At 40.1% G+C, this 19571-nt stretch overlaps 1 protein-coding gene across 1 annotated transcript in view; it reads left to right on the forward strand.

Annotated features, from left to right (window-relative positions):
* Positions 1-7200, forward strand: part of GALK2 (galactokinase 2) — a 47403-nt gene extending 40203 nt beyond the window's left edge. Inside the window, exons 9-10 of the mRNA XM_084267836.1 lie at positions 92-293; positions 6741-7200. Of these exons, the coding sequence (XP_084123962.1) occupies positions 92-293; positions 6741-6945 (407 nt within the window). The 3' untranslated portion in view covers positions 6946-7200. The remainder of the gene's footprint in view (positions 1-91; positions 294-6740) is intronic.
* The last annotated feature ends 12371 nt before the right edge of the window (positions 7201-19571 follow it).

The raw sequence follows: 19571 nt of genomic DNA on the forward strand, positions 1-19571 counted from the left end.
AAACAATACAAATCTATTATGTTTCTGTGTGTTCCTTTTGTAGTGAATATTAATGGATAACTGCAGTACTTAACATTTTCATTTTGTTTAGTTTCCACCTTTAAGTTATACCAGCGTGCGAAGCACGTGTACAGTGAAGCTGCCAGAGTGCTGGAATTCAAGAAGATATGCAATGAAGCACCTGCCAACGCACTCCAGCTGCTGGGGGAGCTCATGAACGAGAGCTATATCAGCTGCAAAGAAATGTATGAATGCAGCTGTCCTGAGCTGGATCGCCTGGTAGACATCTGCCTGTAAGTTTTGACCACAAGGAAGAGTAATCGCCTGTTGAGAATATTGTTTGAATTGATGAGAAAATATGACATCGTTGGCTATTGCAGTTTTAAAATGAAAGTATTCTTGTCTCTTATTACAGAATTAATCTCCTGCAGGGACATTACATGGTCAATTGTTTCCCTCCTGACATCTGTGTAATACTTTTAGATGAAAGCTGCAGTTTATGGCTTTATTACAGACTTAGCTTTTGGACTGACTCATCATCACAAGCATTACGTTAGACTGCTGGCTATTCTTTTTCTAAGTTCTAGAAGAAGTCACAACTGCTTTTCTTAAACCACTTTCTCAGTGGTTCTCTCTGAACTCTGTCACTTTTTGTGTATTTCTTAACCATTTCAAGAACTGCTATCCCCAGAATTCCAGAGTGTAACCAAGCTGTTCTCCGTTCTTAGGTTGCCTTGGAATCATACTGGTATATTGTGAAATGCTATTGCATTTTTTTTCAATTAAAAAAATATGTTGTCTAGGGTATCAGAGAGGTTGAACAGTTTACAGGATGAGTGTGTTCGCTGTTACAGTGGCTAACACTCTGCTGCTCCCAGTGCCTTGTCTCTGAGCCCTCCCCATGTTGCTTAGTCTCCGTCCCTGCTTCAAGCTCTTTCTTTTAGCTGGGTTCCCTAACTTTGTTTGTCTGCAATAAAACAAGCCCTCTTAACCCCCAAACACACTGCTGAGTGCCAGTGTCCCTTCTTCTCTCCCTCTGTGCCTCCCTAGTTTCACGTCCTCTAGCCAGAATAAACAGGGTTTGAGAAATGGCACTGACTGATTTGGAAACCAGAGGTTGTTGTGTGCAGCAGCCTGTCACTTTCATAACCCTGCTGCAGTGATGAGGCTGGTATAACCACGTGCTGATCCAGAAAGTAAAAATGAATTCTTAGCACTCACATTCTGCACAGCACTTCGCCCACAGGACCAGCATGACAGGACATACACGTTTCAGTCCCTCCTAATTTCAATTTTTCTGGTACACCTGATCATGGGGCAGACAGAACTTAGATCAAAGTTCAGTGCCTACAGAAAGAACCCAGTGGTTGGGGATAACTTCAACAGTGGCTTGGGGGAATAAACAGCTGCCCCCTAAGCTTTCCCACCACTGCTCCTTTCTGGCCTTGCCCCAGCCACCTTGTCCCAGCTGCTTCCCTTCGTTCACTTCATTCTGGCTCCTGGTGATGCCACCACCATACTTCTGCCTAACCATAATAGTTCCTACTTCTCTTTGGAGAAGGGTGTGCATAGTTTGGGAAGCTGGCCTAAGCCAGAGTGTTACTACCCTGCCAGAAGGGAAATGTCAGGCTTTTAAGTATTTGCAGGCCTGAGGTCAAATGTTGTTTCACTGTCTTTTAGAAGCAGATACTCTATAAAAAGTATCCCATCCTGTCTGTATCTTAAAGAAAACAGAAACTGTTTCAATGTGGAGCTAAAAAGTGTGACTCCCTTACCACCGAAAGTGAAAGTTACCAAACCGCAAAAGTAGTTCTTTACCTGCAACTGGCTTTTTAACTAAGAAATTTTTTTTTAATTAAGAAATTTCATTATGCCATGCAACCTACCATATGTTTTCTGACATCTATACTCATGCAGATTTTCTAAGTTGTAATACCCATTTACCAGGTTTGTAAATGGTTAGAGTATGATACAGATTATTTAGGTTAGTCTGATTCCTTTTGCAGACAAGATGGAACATCCTGTGATCCAGAAAACTACAAATTTAAAAACTGAACAGAAGACTTCTGGGCATTCAGAGATTATTTTGCATATGGGATACACATGCTGCTTTGTGATAAAACACAGAGAAGCCCTGCTAGCCATTGGACAGTCTGATAGTAATTTAGCAATACAATCTTAGTTCCTTCTCTTGGGAACCAATCTGGTACGCAGCTCACAGGCTGTGTTAGCTTATTGTATCACATAACGATCACATAACAGAACAAGCTGCGACAGTCACCCAGCGGGGCGGTTCCACCACGGTTATCCCAGCTACGCAAAGGGAGCTGCTGCTCTGTGTGTGAGAGGAGAGAACTGTCTCGAGTCAGCTGAAGGCAGAAACTATGTTTGACAGAATTATCAAAAGCCTTGGGCTATAAAGGTGTGAACCAGCACAAGGTATCAGCACTGCCTGTTCTGTGACCCCCACTGACAGAGGAAAAGCCTTGAAACTGAACATCTGCGCTATTCTTAGGTGCACTAACTGCCCACTGTTGCTGTCTCATATCAAGACTGAACTTCACCAAAGTGCTGAGCCATTTTCAGTGTCTTGAGGCATACCCACAGGGCATTTTCTCAGCAATGCTGGGAGGAAACCAGCAGGTATAAACCACTGTGACCTGCACTGCATCGTGTTGTTACCTGTGCTATGTTTAAATAAGCTGGTGTGGATGTTAGCACCAGCCTATTGCAGCAGGATGCTCAGCACCAGGATGGAAAGTCTCTGGTTCTCATTTACACTGAACTCTGTGCTTTCACAGCTAGACAGCTGCTGCTCTCCGAGCTGGCTTGGGTATCGTGACACCAACTTACCGGCAGTAGCATAAACACAGCCACAGGCCCCAAAGGAAAGGAGCATGCAGTTAGGATTTTACTGAATTAAATTAAAATTAATCAGAGCATTTCAGTTCCAGGGACCAAAACATAAATAGTGAAGGAAAACAGTGATGTGTGTGCCCATGTAACATCAGATGACTCACTGGCAGACGAGCCCGCAGCTAGTATGATGAGTGTGGAGCGTAGCTGAGCACCACAGGGAAGTGTCATCCATGTGAAATGGTTTCTAACTTTTCTATTACAATTACTTTATCTGAGGGGGGGTTATTATATTCACAGCACAGAAACAAGTATGTTATTTGTTCGTTATTCTTCAGTCTTGTCCCATTAAGAGTATTTCCTAAAGAAGAATAGATTTCCTAGAAGTTTGATGTTCAGTGTTCCCGATTCAGTGATGAGGTTTCTAGAGGCATAGGTGTTCTAGATGAACACAGCTTAAGCCAGAATCTAATTTTTGGACACTATTGGTAAAAAACCTTTTCTTAAGTTGTACGTGAAAACACTAGCAGATATAAAATCACTAGTCACTCTAGGAAAACTTGGCTGATGTGATTATAGAAATGGCCAGGACCTCCAGAAATTACATTCTTTACTTAGGATGATATACAGCTGCCCTGTAACTTTAAAACGCCTTTCCAAAAATACATTCCACAGCATTGCCCGAGTCTACTGCTGCTCTCTCCTTACAAGGTTTAAACTGTGAAGAATAATCTGCATATCCAGATGTTTTCTGTTTTGCCTAGATCTTTATGTTTTAGTGTACAACCTCTGCCAAGTAAGAAAGGGATCCATACTCGCTGTGGTTTGTAGTGCTGAAAACTGTAACCACTACTTGGTCAGTTGTTTTTTCCCTTTTTGCAAAGACAGAAGACTTGCACTTTCCATAGCCTCACTCACACTGTTAAGAGCTGTTTTACCTGTTAGTCTTTTCAAGTGTGTAATACAAAAGGTTTACTAAACAATTAAGGAACAAAACTCGGATCTGAGCTTCTGAATTTCTTAGGCACCTTTGGAAATCTCTCAGAATCCTTGAGTGTTGCAAATAACATTCATTCCAGTATTCTCCATCTTTGGTGGTATAAATCCTGATAACTTCTGTGTTACCAGCCATGTTCCTGAGAGCTGAAGATAGCTGAATCCTCTCTGGTCGCCCTTAAAAGATGCGGTTTTTACATTGCATCCAGGTGGAGATGCAGTGGCCAAGATAAATCTGCATTTTATCAAGACTCTTATCACTGGTGATTTTCGTAAAGTTGCAAGGCCTGGAGTCATGGCAAAATTTGAAACTTCAACAAAACCCCACCCTACAAAAAGAGAAGTGCAGTTCTTTCAGAGCCAGAAAGGCTCTGTACACTAAGCTACAAAACAGATTAAGCATAATAAACCGCCCCCCATTTTATGCATTTAAATCTCATCTTGTTCACTTCATGCTTTCTGAATAGCTGGTTCATAATTTTGAATATATGGAATAAACAGCATTGCTCTTACAGCAAAATTATTTTTAAAATGAGGTACTGCAGAACCTGTCTCTTCCATATACCAAACTACAGGACTTCCATTTGCACTCTTCTTTCCTTTGCTGCAGTACTCATGGGTTTACTCTCATGTGCAAACACCCCCTTCCTCATAAGTAATTCTTTTTATCCAGTGAATACAGGAACAAGGGTGTAGGGTGCCTTCCCTCCCCTAAAATCCACACTGCCCACATGTGGCTGAGCACTCCATCCTCAAGATTGCTGTCTGCTCATCCCCCTTTTCCTAAATGCACAAGAGTGTCTGGCTCTGAAAGCTGCTGTACCAGGAGTCCAGTGTAGGACTGAACTGATGAAGACTCAAAAATGACAGTTTCAGACCTGTTCCAAAAGTAAGCCTTCCTGTGTTTGATCTAGACACCCCCCATACACCACATCTCCAGCAGATGCAGAATTAGGCACTTCCGAATTGTGTACCAGGTACCTCCTTTCCAGGTGTTACAGCACTGCCCATCAAAATACCAAGTCCCTCAGCATTAAGTCCACATCATCAGCACCACATTTGGAACTGTTAGCCACAGTATTTTGAAACACAGTGACTTCAGCTCTGAAACAAGCATATTTTCTGTCTACATGATGCTTTATTTCAACTTAAGTATTTTTAAATGACTCAGTAAAAATGAGACATGAGCATGACCACAGAGAATTTTGAAATCAATAAAAGGTTCAGAACAATTCTGAAGGGATTTCAGTTGCCTACCAAAATAAAAGCCAGACACCATCTGAAATACGAAGTTCTGACTGAGGTAACAAACCAGACGAGTACAGACAGTTGATTTAGCAAACTCTGAAAACTGGATTGGGCCTTATAAAGTCTATGGGAATTTCCCTATTGATTGCAGTTGAGACTGGATTGGATCCTGCCCCTTTTACAAGGTTGCTCCACGGACCAGAAATGACAAAAATTGCATCAGAGAATGAGTGGCTTACAGGAATAAGAATATGTAAAAAAACCCAAACCACCGACAGGAAATAAAGAATGAACACAAAATCGAGTCAGTCCGAAGTGTGGCACCACACAGACACACTGAGGAAAGTGTTTCTGTTCAAGAAGAGATGTAAGCACGTTTAGAATCAAACACATATGCAAGTACTTGCTTGAAGTATGACCTAAACCCCTACTAACCCAGCAGTATACCAGATTCATTTAACATAAAATGCACATATGAAAAATTTCCACAGCCTACTCAGAATGAGCTGTCATTTTCCAATACGTTACTCACATGACGCCATTTCTCCTTCAAACACATTCTAGGACCAGTAAATCTCTCCGTGCATGGCAATTGGAAACACATCACAAGTATTTGTTTGCAAATCAGATTAGATCTCTCGTGAGAATAAGATTGCAAGTAAAGTTTTCTAAATCACACTGTTCTGACTAGGTTACAAAAAGCCCCAAAGAAATTTATTAAATGGAATTTTCCTACTGTCTGAATCTAAGTAAAAATCAGGAACACAGGTAAGCAAAGTAATTAAATAATTTGACTGAATGCTAATGAGATGGCATCCAAACCGTGCAGAGAAATGGCGTGGGATTTGCTGTAGGACATTTCTAGCAGGCCTGTGTCTTGAGGCTGGGAATGGTTTGCATTTTGGATGTCATTTATTTGGCATTGTTCTTTCTCTTCACCCTTAAGAGCATTTTTTTCTTTGGGAGCTAGGTTCTTATTTTACCTCTGCTGCTGTGAATCTGGTAAGGTCACGAGGCTCCTCCAAAGACATACATCTAACACTGTCCATTCAACATAGCCGGATGTTTGAGGGAAGTGACTATGACTTTGTAGGAGTGTCTGGACTCCCTTTTTCTTGACTGGCACCCTCAGCAGCTCTGCAGAAGCCTGTGAATCTTCAGCATGTTTTAGATGTGTCCTGGCAGAATACAGCTATTTGTCTTTGCCACGTTAGAAAAAGACTTGCATGCCTACATCCTGGGCAGTTAGTTTAGGAACCCTCTCTTGTTATTTGTGTCATGTATTTCTGTTTTCACTTCTGATGTCTGATGAATTCCTTTCTTCATCTCAGCTGTGCTGTGATCCTTGAACAGCTGATACTGAAGCATTATAATAAAGGGTGACTTTGGGGATCGACTGAAATGACTATATTGCGGTTTAAAGCACCAGCTCGTTGGTTTTGCTCCACAGTGGTAACTGTGTATCACATACACAGTAATAGCTGTAATCTCACATACAACCAAATGAATTCAGAAAAATCAGAGGATGTAGATGTGTTCTGAGCAAAGCATTACTGATTTCCTATAGGCATTTAATGTGTGAGACAAATTTCCCCTTTTTGGTTTATCTGACGTGATTTTTTTCTCTTATTTTGTTTCAGGCAATTTGGGGCCATCGGGTCACGCCTGACTGGAGCTGGATGGGGTGGCTGCACTGTGTCAATGGTGCCTACTGACAAGCTGAATACTTTCCTAAAAAACGTAGAAAAAGCCTATTACCAAACAGACATGCAAAGGTTGGCACTGGAGAACAGTCTGTTTGCTACCAAACCTGGGAGAGGAGCTTTGGTTTTTGTTGAGGCTTGAAGAACGTAAAAATTTTAAAGAAACTATGTAGGGCATTTGGAACTGGCAGTACTTCCCATGCCACAGCAAATGAATTTCTTTCCTGGGTTTTATTGTAACGAGCAGTTGCTATTATCAAAATACATTTCTGAAGAAGCAATTAAAAGAAAACTCTTTGATTATAAAGGTTCTTTTTTTCATACTAAAAATATCTTTCCATATAAACTTCAATTTACAAAACCTGTTGACAAGGAAACTAGGAAAAAAGGGAAATAAAGCAGATACTTGGTTACAGCGGATCTCTCTTCTGTTCCTTCACTGCCACCAAAGCCAGGCCAGGTGGGGCAATGGGCTACTGCAACGGAGGGCAGGAACCTCAGGGTGTTTGCAGGGTGTACGGTACTTCCTCTCTGCGGGTGTTGCATACTCTTTGGTTTTAGAGTCCTCTATAAAAATGGAGGATTAAACTGAAGCATTCAAGAATTGGAAGGACCTTGATGAACATTATATACTCTCCTCAGATTGGATTATTACCACTGTAGCTAAAGATAACATTGGAGGAGCACCTGCAGGCCAAGTAAAACATTAGGAACGTGTTAAGTGGGAAAACTTTACTTCAGGCTGCGTCTCCTGTGTATCCTTGTGCAAGGGGACTTGTTACGAAAGTCTCAACAAAATTGAATGCTGTCTGAGTGCTGTACAATATGTGTTCCTCTAAGTGAATGGTCAAAGCATGAAGCAAGGTTTGGTTTTGAGGAATCCAAACACCATGTTCTAATTGTTGGGTCCTACCCTCAGCTGCGACAAGGGATTGACTTTGTAAAGGGCAATTAAAATTTGTGAGGGATAATTAAGAAGATAAAAGATTAAGTTGTGCTGATGAAAACAAACAGGTAAGATCCAGAGAAACGTCACTGATAAACTCCTGACTCACTGCCACTTTACACTCTGACAGCCTCAAGGCTGTAACTGCAAAGCCCTGGACGTAGAGCATCCACAGTTCGTTACCCATCTCCTCAGCAGGAGGAGGGGACTCTACATCAAGACACCTCAAAGATGTCCTAACCCAGTTTCCATGTGGAGATTTAGGTTCCCCTGCCCTCACTCTCACAGTGGACAAACTTCCACTTCTGTGGTACCTACCATGAAAACGCAAGTTTTTCTAGTGTTGTAACCCTTGGAGCCTTGAGACGTAGGAAGGTTTGTCCCAGAGCGCATTTTTGTGATGCTCAGCGCAAGTTACGGTCCAGAAGCCTGCATCAAATTAGAGATCTCTCAGGAGACATCCTCTGTACATTACCCATGCTAATTCAGGCCAAAACCAAATTCTTAGAGGCTACTAACTCTGTGAGAGGACTCTGCCAAATCTCAACACAGCAGGATGAGCAAGGGCCAACACAAGCTGCCAGATCTTTTCAGGAACCTGAGAGGTCCCCTACAACAACGGTAATGCTATTACTAGAGAAGATTTCTGTTTCCTGACAGCCAGGAAAGGGGGAACAGAGAGATCAAGCAAATTAAGAGCTCCAGAGAGGAAAAGGATGGGGCTGGGCATGATGTGGAGAGTTGAAAAGATGGGATTTGGAGGGAGGACAGATTTGAGAAGGGGAAGCAAGGAGTAAAGGAGACAGCTAATAACAAGAGCTAGAGTTACAGAAAGGTTTACTCTCAAGACAGTCACTATCTATGGAAACTGAGTATCTTGTAACCCATTTGCAATGTACAGTAGGTATGTTGTACATTCAACTATACCTGTAAACACAGGACCCCAACAATTAAACAATAGAATGGTCTGGGTTGGAAGGGACCTCAAGGATCATAGAGTTCCAACCCCCCTGCCACAGGCAGGGCCACCAACCTCCAGGCCTGGATCTACACAAGGTTGCTCAGGGCCCCATCCAACCTGGCCTTGAACACTTCCAGGGATGGGGCACCCACCATCTCTCTGGGCAGCCTGTTCCAGCAACTCAGCACTCTGTAAAAAAACCTTCCCCCTAATATCTAATTTAAACCTTCCTTCCTTTAGCTTTAATCCACCCCCCTTGTCCTTGAATGTTCTTACCTTGTAGGTAAGAATCTCCAAGATAACCTTAGGGATTGCATAGAAAATAACGTCATGGTTTGTTACCAACTGCCTCAGCTTAGTTCAGCTAGTTCCTGGTTGGTATCCTGTGATAAATATGGAGAACACCACAGCCAGTCCTTTCATTAATATATTTGCATTGAACTTTTAAGTTCATCTGGATTCATGGAAGCACTAATCAGGGAGGGAACAAAATAAAGATGTATCAGGGGCTTCTATTCTTCTTAAGTTGAATATGACACACAAAGTCATGGAATCTTCCCAAAAACATGCAGGCTGCAGTACATTTCAAAATCTCTCTGTCAATGAATCTTATAAATTATATTCTCATAAACAAAGAAAAGGAAAACAGGAAACTGGCCCTGTATAAAAGAATAAAACCAAACGTTCTAAACTTCTGATTAATTTCTTTCCTTTTTTACTGCCTCAGTGTCTTCCCCATACTTTTGCTGAAATATGCAAATAAAATTGGAACATAAGTTTCACTGAAAGACCTCCCATGTTCAAACTACATACATAAAAATGACAGTGGCATTTTCTTTTAACTAACTACCAATAGGAAGTAAATGTTTCTTTTTAAACAACAAAAAGTGGAATGAATCTATATTGGGGGAGGGGAGGCATTTACTTTTTAAAACTTTGAAGACATTGGTAAAATGAGCACAATTGGTAATCAGAGCACAAGAATGATACACCAACAGCAGGTAAAGTAAGCAGCAAGGGTGTTAATTGGCACTTTAACAATACAGCAAGAGGATTTTTAATTGGATGAAAATTTCCGTGTATAAAGCAGGAACTCCTAAGCATATTTCCTTGGCAAGTCTTTCCAGGTCTGCATTTTTAATAGCTTTTTCTGACTGCTTTTAAAATCTCTTGTAGCTGAAACAATGATAACCAGTACACACACACACACACACACACACACACACACACACTTGGAAAGCTTAAAAAAAAATCCAATCTCACAGGACATGCAGAGATGATGCATCCTGTTAGCAGGAGCTATGATTATCAGTGGAGTGTGATGTTACCTTATTATAATGTCTGGCTGCAATTCATTCAATGATGAGTTTAATGTTACTGTGCAGTAAGCGGGTTCCGAGCCTTTCCAGAAGGGATTTGGAATGGTGACAGCGCTAGACATCTCAGTGCAGCAACACTGCCTGGTGCCATATTAATACTCTGCATTACCTTAATCCCACTGACATGTACATCTTCACCACTCTACTTGCTGACTTGTGTATATTGTGTGTACGAACACGCTCATGCTCCAAAATAGAATGAGAGCAAATTTACTGTGTGCTCGATGGGAGGGGATCGTCGCTGCCGGTTTGACACCTGCTCTCTCGGACACAGCACACGTGCGCACACCGACAGGTATAGATGGCAACCCTGTATTAGTAATTACTTCCATAACATCTTTGGGAATACTGGTTTCTAGTTAGTGTGATCTGAATGCCAGCCTTTATTTTAGTAGTTGATGCGTACTTACTCAGTGTAATCCTTCTGAAATTCCTCTCTCAGTCCATGTGTCCCTTTCATAAGGGTGTGATATGCTGGAGCAACTGCTGAGCTACAGTCTAAGATTCGGACTTGCAGCTAACTGTAAAGTTCATTTGTGTGTTAAATCTCAAGCAGATACAATTAAACAAAGATAGACCCAGAACAACGTTCACAAGAGCTATATTGTTCTAAAAAAGGTACTTTGCAAATCACAGCTGGTTTGGCCCGGGCTGAAGTAGTGCTTCCTGATTCTTGTCATTATATGCTTCATGAAGAAAAATGAAGTCTATAAAAGGACTTATACTGCAAAGTAACAACAGCATGAAAACCAGGCTGGTAAGGCTTCGTGTCCCAAAACCTGTGAACCATGCAGTGAATTAAATTCTATTTTAAACGCTAATTTTGAGATGGAAGGCTAGGTATGCATGAGACTACTTCACAGGGCAGAAAGGAGTATAATGGGGAATTAAAACTGTAACGGAACACGGCTCCCTGGGAAACAGCCTCGTCTGACAGATTTTCCTAGCACACACAGGATTGGCAGAGAAAGAGCTGCCAAGAACTGTCACTGTCACCTCTGTCCTACCTTGGCTCTTCTCCTTTAGCCATCTTTTTCATTGAACACTTCTGAGATTCAATATCCCAGAAAATGGAGACAAAAGATCGATTCTGTTACTGATCTCTTACATCCCACCCTCTGCTTTTGGACTTGTGCCATAAGCGATGAACTGAGAGATTCTGCAAGACACCACATCATAACAGGACCGTGTTTACTAGGAGATGGACCACCACAGTGCTGATGGCAGACAGTACCTAACCTTCTCTGTCCTCTCCCATGTCTCTGTGGGGCTCCAGTACTCAGGTAGTGGGACCAAGCTGTAACTGATGCATCTGGAACCACTGATTTCTGGGCAGATTTTTTTCCAGCAGGTCAGCTACAATTGTTTTACCAAGAAAACCTGTAGATGAACACTTTCTGGAGCCCCTGAAGTTTCTGCAGATTGGGTCAGTGGGTTAAGCTAAGAGTTCACTCAGTAGGACAACATGCAGTGAGTTTGCACATAAAACCAACAGGCTTGGAACCTCACATGTAATTAAGGCACTCGTGCCACACTCATCATATGTGTAAGACTTTCTAATGGAAAATCTGCAGAATAAAAAAACCATTGAAGCTAATCAGCTGAGAAGACACTAAGGAGCTTTCAGAAGTAATTGAAGAGGAAAACATTTAAAATTGATTTCCAATAGCAGCGGTTCCTGTGGAAACAAGCAGCTGGATGAGGACATATACAAAAGCATTTGGTATATTTATTGGATTTTAAGTCTAATGCCTTTTGAGGATTGCTATTGTTTCCTAAGCACTACTTTGTTGGCCAAAATTACACATTAATATTAAAAGGAAAAAAAACCCAACCCTCTCCCCACAAAAGCATGCCTTTCCGCACTTGGCACACGAGGCTCAAATAACTCAATAAAGATTAGATGTACTTTGAACTGAAACACACTGGTGCCCAAGCAGCTGTCTTCTTTCCAGCCAAGCTGTGTGTGATTTGGGGTGGGAATAAAACTATGTTCTATTAGCCAATGATCAAGCCAGATGCCTGGTATTTTATATTTTATTTTTAAATCCAAATTAATTTTTCAAGGGACACTGTAGCAGGTTTGTATGAAACTCTTACAGCAGCTTACAGATTATTATTAAATGCCCTTTTTTTTTGCCAGACTGCTTATAACAGAGGGCTATATTCATGTTGTTCTATGTTTTCTGGTTTCTTATCTCTCCCTCATGTGACAGATACACATATTTATTTTTGTTGGCTAAGCTGTTCTGACTTTGAGCAAGATTGTTTTAGTTGTGTTTCTAGTGACCAATTACCAACAGAATTGAATTGTTCTGATTAGATGCTGAAGCTGAAGAGCTTTCTATTGGCTTCCTCCCAGCGAACATCCTTTCTTGCAACCCCTTCCTTCTGTTTACAGAAGAATTAAGACAACAGTTGTACCACAGACCCCATCCTTGAGAAAGAATTCAGTGAGCCACTTTTAAGCAGCAAGAGCAGCTGCATGCATAATAATTTTTATGAAGGTCTGAACCTAATTTTATGTTAGAAACATAAAACTCTAACTTTCATAGCGGAATTAAAATATTTAACAGAAAACAGGAGCTAAAATCAGAACTAAAAGACTCAAGCAAGTATTTACAGAACTTCTGTTGGATGAAGTTAAAGCTGCACAGTTGTATACGGCTCCCATTAAGTTCGACTCTAAATATTTTTTGCCCTACTTTCCAGAAGACCATTTGAGACGAGTGAGAGGAGGCCTGGGCAGCTTTTGTTGCTGAAGATCTATAACCTGATGATGGCCAACGGGGAGACAGGGGCCCTGTTGCAAATTATTTTCAATACTTCCTCTAGAGGGAATAGGATGGCTAGTGTGAGCTGCTTCAGCAAACGGGCTTACAGGCCTCTCACTGTTGTTGTTGAAAAACTGCAGAATTTATTGTCTGAAATTCAGAAAATATTTAACTTTCTTGATTATGAGATTTATAGTGTTTGCCTTCACAAAGCTGATTTTTGCTATAACAAATCAAATGGTAAAATGAATAAAAAGTTATTGACAGAAAAATGTATGGATTTGGGGGATTTCTTAGTATTATACTAAACTAGCAGCCTCTTGCACACAACCTGCTCTTGGTGACCTTCTTTCTTCCTGTCTTAGCTGTGCTCATTCACAGCAAGAAAAATCAGATGGTTCCTCGGAAAGCGAGGGCACAACTGTGCCCAGAAATGCACATCAACTGTGGCAGCACGCTTGAGTTAGGGCCTCAGGATGTTGGGGCACATTTAATACTTCAGTTCCACCACTACGGAAAAGGCAGAAACTTCCTCAGCTCTTCCAAGCCAGCTGAAGGGGTTGGGTTAACAGAGTCTGAATCCCAACTACCTGCTTGAGCTCCACTACTGAGATTTATTTTACTTCTATGTAGGTGGTCTTTAATTTCTTAAATGCAATTAGCATACAGTTGTTGCCTGATGGTTTTATTTATTTTGAAAGTGCCGACTAGCGGACTTGTTTTCATTGTTCTAGAGTTTCCAGAATTGACTGTTGTGCTCCACACGCCTATTTTCAGAAAACATTTTGTAAGAGGGATGGTATTTTGAACTCTGCTTTTATGGCTACAGACGCTTCTCCTTTTTCACTTCCCTTCCCTGTTCATTAGGGCCTATCTTTAACTCCTAGATGTGTTCTTTGAGGGAAAGTGCCTTTCCTCTTACCTCCTTTTACCAGTAAAACAAGGCATTAAAAATAGCCCTTAGACAAAGTTACGCGCTTATTTTATGAGAGTCTGTGCTGTGTGATGTTCTGAATGGTGCACCGAAATTTACATCTTTGTCCATTATTTTTAGGTTTTCTCTAGACATCACCCACTGCATTCATTAGCTGCCTTTTGCTCATTAAATAAACGCATACAACAAATGCAGTCTTGCTCTGTTTTAGCTGTAAAAAGCGAACAGAACATGTTAGGCTTTTAATCAAACTATGAAAAATTTCAACATCCTGTTTTTTTGAGGATGACATAGATGAGTGCTATGTAGTGTTTCCAACTTTTAAGTTTTATTGCAGTCTAGCTTTCTGTGATTCATGAATTTATAATTCATACTCTCAAAAAAGAAAATGGAACATTTTTGAAAATCAACATCATGCATACTGCAAATTACAATAAACATGTCAGCGAAAGTGGATATACTAACAGTTTATGGTGGCTAATTTGCTAATTTGTTCTTTTTATATAAATGGACAAATTACAAGTGCCCATTGTGGTCACATTAAAGGGACAATGGTGTGGAAATTTCTGTTCTCAATAAACCCATAAAGAAGTGGACACAACTTATTTTTAGACAGAAATCTGCTCATAATGTGAACAAGTCACCTAAAATCTGCTAAGAAAAACATAATTGGTTTCACAAAGAGTCTAAAATTTTCTTTTTATCCCATTAGCCTACATAAAAACAAGTTTTACCGTTTTTCCTTGCACATTTCATAAAAGCAATATGACAAATATAAAAATACCACATTGAAAGTAGGGGCTGGGGGAAAGGAAGTTTTCCACACTTCTATATGATGTTGCAAAATTTGTGGAAGCCAGTGAAGTTGAAGTACTATAACACAGAATCTGACACCTAAATACACTGAGTAAGACTTACCCTGTTGCAATAAAAGCTGCAGAGAATTCGCTATTCTTTATCAGGAGCTGTGAATTCCCTGTCTGGAATACACTGAAAAGCCACAGTAAACTAGTTTTTCTCTAATGTGCAAACACTTCAGTATACAGAAGATTAAAATTCTAAGTGTCCCCATCTGAAAATGTTTCAGGGGAACTCAAGTAAGCCTTCCTTAAATCCTCCAAAATCAGTCTAATTAGAGCAATTTTATATACCTCAGGAAAAGAACAGGATTAATAAATCTGCTTTCTGAAACCCTTCAGTTTAAGACATAAGCAGAAAGAGCTCTGAATATCTGTACTACACAACAGAAAATCCTCTCTACTTTTGGAAAGATACATGTCAGACAGAACTATGCCCAAATTCAGAAAAGATTTATAGATGTTTGGATCCAAAGAGCATAGTTCAGGGCCATAATAGAACCAAGTCAATATGTACAGCTAGAATCCGGATATGATAGGCGTTTCATTACTTTGTGTGAGGTTTGATTTACGTTTCTCACTCAGCCTTAGTCCCCAAAACCTAAAGAAATACAGTATCCAAGCTGAAGTACAGTTGCACTTAAGACATTTTAAATCATAGGTTAGGTTAAAGGATAACAAGATGAAGAGAAAATCAAATCTTTTTCCTGTATTTCTAAGTTTTTGTCTTTTAGGCAAACCACTTGCTGAGATTGTCTGCATTACTGTGGTCTGTCTCAGTCTAGAAAAGAGAAAACCGGCCCAGCTATTGTGGACCATAGCAGAAAAAGGAAACAAAATAAATGGTTGAGACTTAAGTAATGCATTCTTCTTCTCCTCCCTGCCCCAGCTGGTTTAAACCATCTAGGCAAAAAGTTTTGAAGAAAGGTTTTTAAAAGCAGTACAGGTTGGGAGTCAAAAAGGACACGGTTGTTTGTAAACTTCAGGGCAATTAGTCCTGCAAGTCAAGGAATATGACACAGTATTATCTATTTCACATGTCTTACGACAATAGGAGACCAAAGGGCTTTGGCCACCAATGTCTAAAATGTACAGCTGTCTGAAAATAATTACAGAATAGGAACCTCTACAGATCATATTAGCAAATATTTATGCCGAGAATGTTTTGGTGAAAAACACCTTAGTAAAAAGCACCAAACAGGGTACGTACTACTACCTATACTACGTAATGGTGATATCAGTATAAGAAGGGACCAGAGTTTCTGGCAAAGACTGCTGGCAATGGTCTAATGCTGTGGGACATCCTTCTGCACTTCAAGTAGGAAAACTACAGGCTACAATAGACTTAAGAGCAAGTCCTTGGCACAGATTATAAACACCTGCAAGTAAACATCAGTTACTTTAAAAATCAATGCAATATTTTATGCACAGTAATTATTTTTTTTAAAAATCAAGGTGCATGATAAATTAGAAATTTATCAAGAAAAAATCTAGTGAATACCATTTTAAACTGCAGTTTATTACAATCACACTCTTACTTTAATCCAGTTAATTTTTACCTAAGGTTCAAGTGTTTTCCTTTTATGAACATTGAAAGCATTTTTTTTCAAAACTATTAATCACATAAACCATGTAAAAATAACCCACCAAAAACACAGGTTCTAAGAAGTCCAACAATAAATACAGCACTATTCAAAACCAGTGAGTAAAATTAGTACAAAGTTAAACATTGGATTTTTGTCTACTTTTCTTTAAGAACAAATCACACCTAAAGTTACTGCAACTCCGAATCACTAGAGAAAAGTCCCCTTGTTTCTCAGTTTATTTTCTCCAGTTACATGTATTGTTTTCTCTCCAGAATCCTCTATATTCTGATATTGTCACTATGTGGACAACTTCGGTCTGTATTTTAATAGCATAGTCTAGAAATATTAAGACCAACATGGCTTTTGTTAGTGAGCTACCCATACTATGCTCCATTTAATATCAGAAGCATATAAGGCAAACTTCTGTTATGGCTTTGGATTCCTTTGGTATGTTGCCTATATGTTCACAGTCTTCACTTATTTCTTCATCTGTGATATATTTCCTCTGTTCAAACAGATCTTTGCAAATTATGCATTCTGTTAACAAAAATACAAAGGTCTCAGTTTCATTTGCTGGCAATACATAAATATTGCTGTCTTCCTATTTGTCTGACATTCCTTTTAATCATGTAGCATTTTCTTGGTACTGTGTGATACACATCACAGTTTCAGTGAATCATTAGCAAACCAAATCTCCCCTTAGTACATTTTCCACAACTTTTCCAGACAAATTCTATGTAAAGAGTTTTCCCTACTGACAATGAATCAGTTAATGAAAAATGGTGCCAATGAGGTTATTTAATCCATTTTCTGTACCTTAAAAGATTAAGCTACGTTATTGGGAACATATTGATCTGTCAATGCATTGGAAACTAGAGATCTTACTAGTAATAGCAATAAACCACAGATCCTTAGCTCTGCCTACCTCAGATGTTTTTAAAACACTATTAATAATCCTAGATTCCACGGGTGCTAGAAAAGAGAGTGTAAATATCCAGTTTCACAAGAGTAACATCCTTCTGCCCGCCCATCCCTGCCTGCCTACTGCAGTGAAAAATAAGCTGTAACACACAGGGATGCGAGTACTCAGCTTTGTGGGGTGTGAACAGGAAGCAGGCTGATGGGGTTCTGCCCGTGCCCCATATAGAAGCGAAGCTTCTGCACTTAGTGTGGCGCGCACATATGCACACGTGTTGTCCAAGTGCAAGCCTCATGTTCTACAAAACTCCTCCTGTAATTTTTTGCTCCAGTAACAAAGGAGTATAATTATTACTGGACAAATGGAGTACAGAAGCATGACATGCTGAATTTTTTCGACAGATCTTGGGTACTCACATGCCCATTGAGAAAAGCTGTCAAGAAAGTTGTTCACTTTTTGAAAGTCTTGAAACAACAAGCAGGAGAGTTCTAACTTGCAGTTTTACAGTACATTGTCAGGCAGCCACGACGACAAAGCCAGATCTTAACTGGGCAAGTACATCTTAGCCACAGGTTATAAAGCAGACACAGATGTACAAAACTATCAAGACAGGAAAACAAAAATTTGGAAGAACAGTGAGAAAAGCTTTACATTTTTGCATAACAGGAAATCCACTGAACAAAAAAGAATCACAAATAACCACTAACATGCCTCATTTGCCATAAAGAAATACAAAAGCTCCTAAAATGAGAAATAACATCAGTGAATAAGAACCACAAAGTGAAGAATTTTATTTGAAAAAAATGTCTTTGAACACAGCAGCTCAGTGCACAGAGACCATGATGGAGCTGAAGACAAAGAACTGCTAAAATAGAACTGAAATGAAAGCCAAGATGAAATAGCCTCCTCAAGTTCTGATGCTGGCAGACAAACACCATTCAAAAAAAAAGTTTTCCAGCAATGACAATTATCCCATAGAGCTTCAAAACAGTTTATATAGTCACAAGAGGAATACGTGTGAGAATAATGTTCCAGGCTGCTGAAAATTAGCGAAAGGGGGAAGGAGGCACCAAGCACTTCCAGATCAGTGAATTTCAATTCTTAGAAAGATGTTAGGATACAAATGGGAAGAAACGTTACTTAATACTGAGACGAGCTGGTCCATGGACCCTTCATCTCACATGATTTCTTTTTACCTTTAGCAGTACACAGAGATGATGGAGAGTCACCCACCTTTTTCAAGCCCTGCAACATGCTCAGTCACAGGGATACTCTGTTCTCCACAGTTTAAGAAGCATTTCAAAAAAAACTCATAGAAAAAGAAAGATCTACAACAGTGATGGTATATTGGGGCAACATATATAAAATCTCCAGTTACTGGAAAGTAGTCTTCCCTTTCTCTTGTCCTTTCCTACACTGTAACTGGGTAGCATGTACTTACCTTCTGAAACCAAATAACAGTTTCAAAGTGTGTCCAAGCATTCTCTTAACAAAGCAGTGCTTCAGAGAGTGTGAATGAGGCAACTGTATTTCAAGCACAGAGCTTCAGAAAATCACAAATGAGGCTCCAGATAGCTGCACTACAGAGATGTGAGGTGGAACAATTCTTTGATCAAGCATCGTAGCAAACTCTTCCACAAACAGGTCTAATCACCAACAAAGAGAATCTTGATTGCCTCAGAGGAATTCTTTCCATCACCCATCATTTCAGTGATCATTCCCCCTGCCAAGACGTACGCAGTGGCATGTCTTGGCAATAAAACCAAATGAGGATGTGATGGAAAAGGCTTGATTTTTCTGATACTTTTTGAAACCAGTGACCATAGAAACTCTTCAGCAGTAGGAAGTGAGTGTAAGAAAGAAAATGGTTCCTGAATTTAACTGAATTATAATCTAACTTAGTTCACAACATGGTGTTCAGAGACGTGCTATCTGGGAATAACATCTGTGTGCTCTATGAAGATCTCCCACTGCTTACAGAAGCAATAAGCACAAAGAAATCCACTTCAGTGGAAAGGTGCAGCAGCAAGCAGGTGGACAAGAGCCCAAAAGGCTGATCAACAGGACTAATAAGTCTAGACATCACTGGTACAGGGTACCTCTGAGGACAAAACACCTCACACCAGGAACAGGGAAGATGGAGAGCTCCTCAGATGGGGTACTGAGGGCAGAAGTTACACTGCTTACTAAAACCAAAAATGATCTCAAATCTTTGCAGTGCTCTCCTGCTGTGCAGTAGTGCTCCCTGGAAAGAAGGAAGTGGACAGAGTGGAACAGAACCAATAACTAACAAGATGAGGCTAAAGTAAAGCTGCTGTCATCAAAGGCAATGCCAGATAATCAGAGAGGAGGGGAAAAAAAAAAAGAAAGAAAAAAAGAAAGAAAGAAAAAAAAAAACCCAGGTGAAAAGGA

The sequence above is a fragment of the Gallinula chloropus genome, assembly GCF_964237585.1.
Source record: "Gallinula chloropus genome assembly, chromosome: 9".
In the NCBI taxonomy this organism is placed as follows: domain Eukaryota; kingdom Metazoa; phylum Chordata; class Aves; order Gruiformes; family Rallidae; genus Gallinula; species Gallinula chloropus.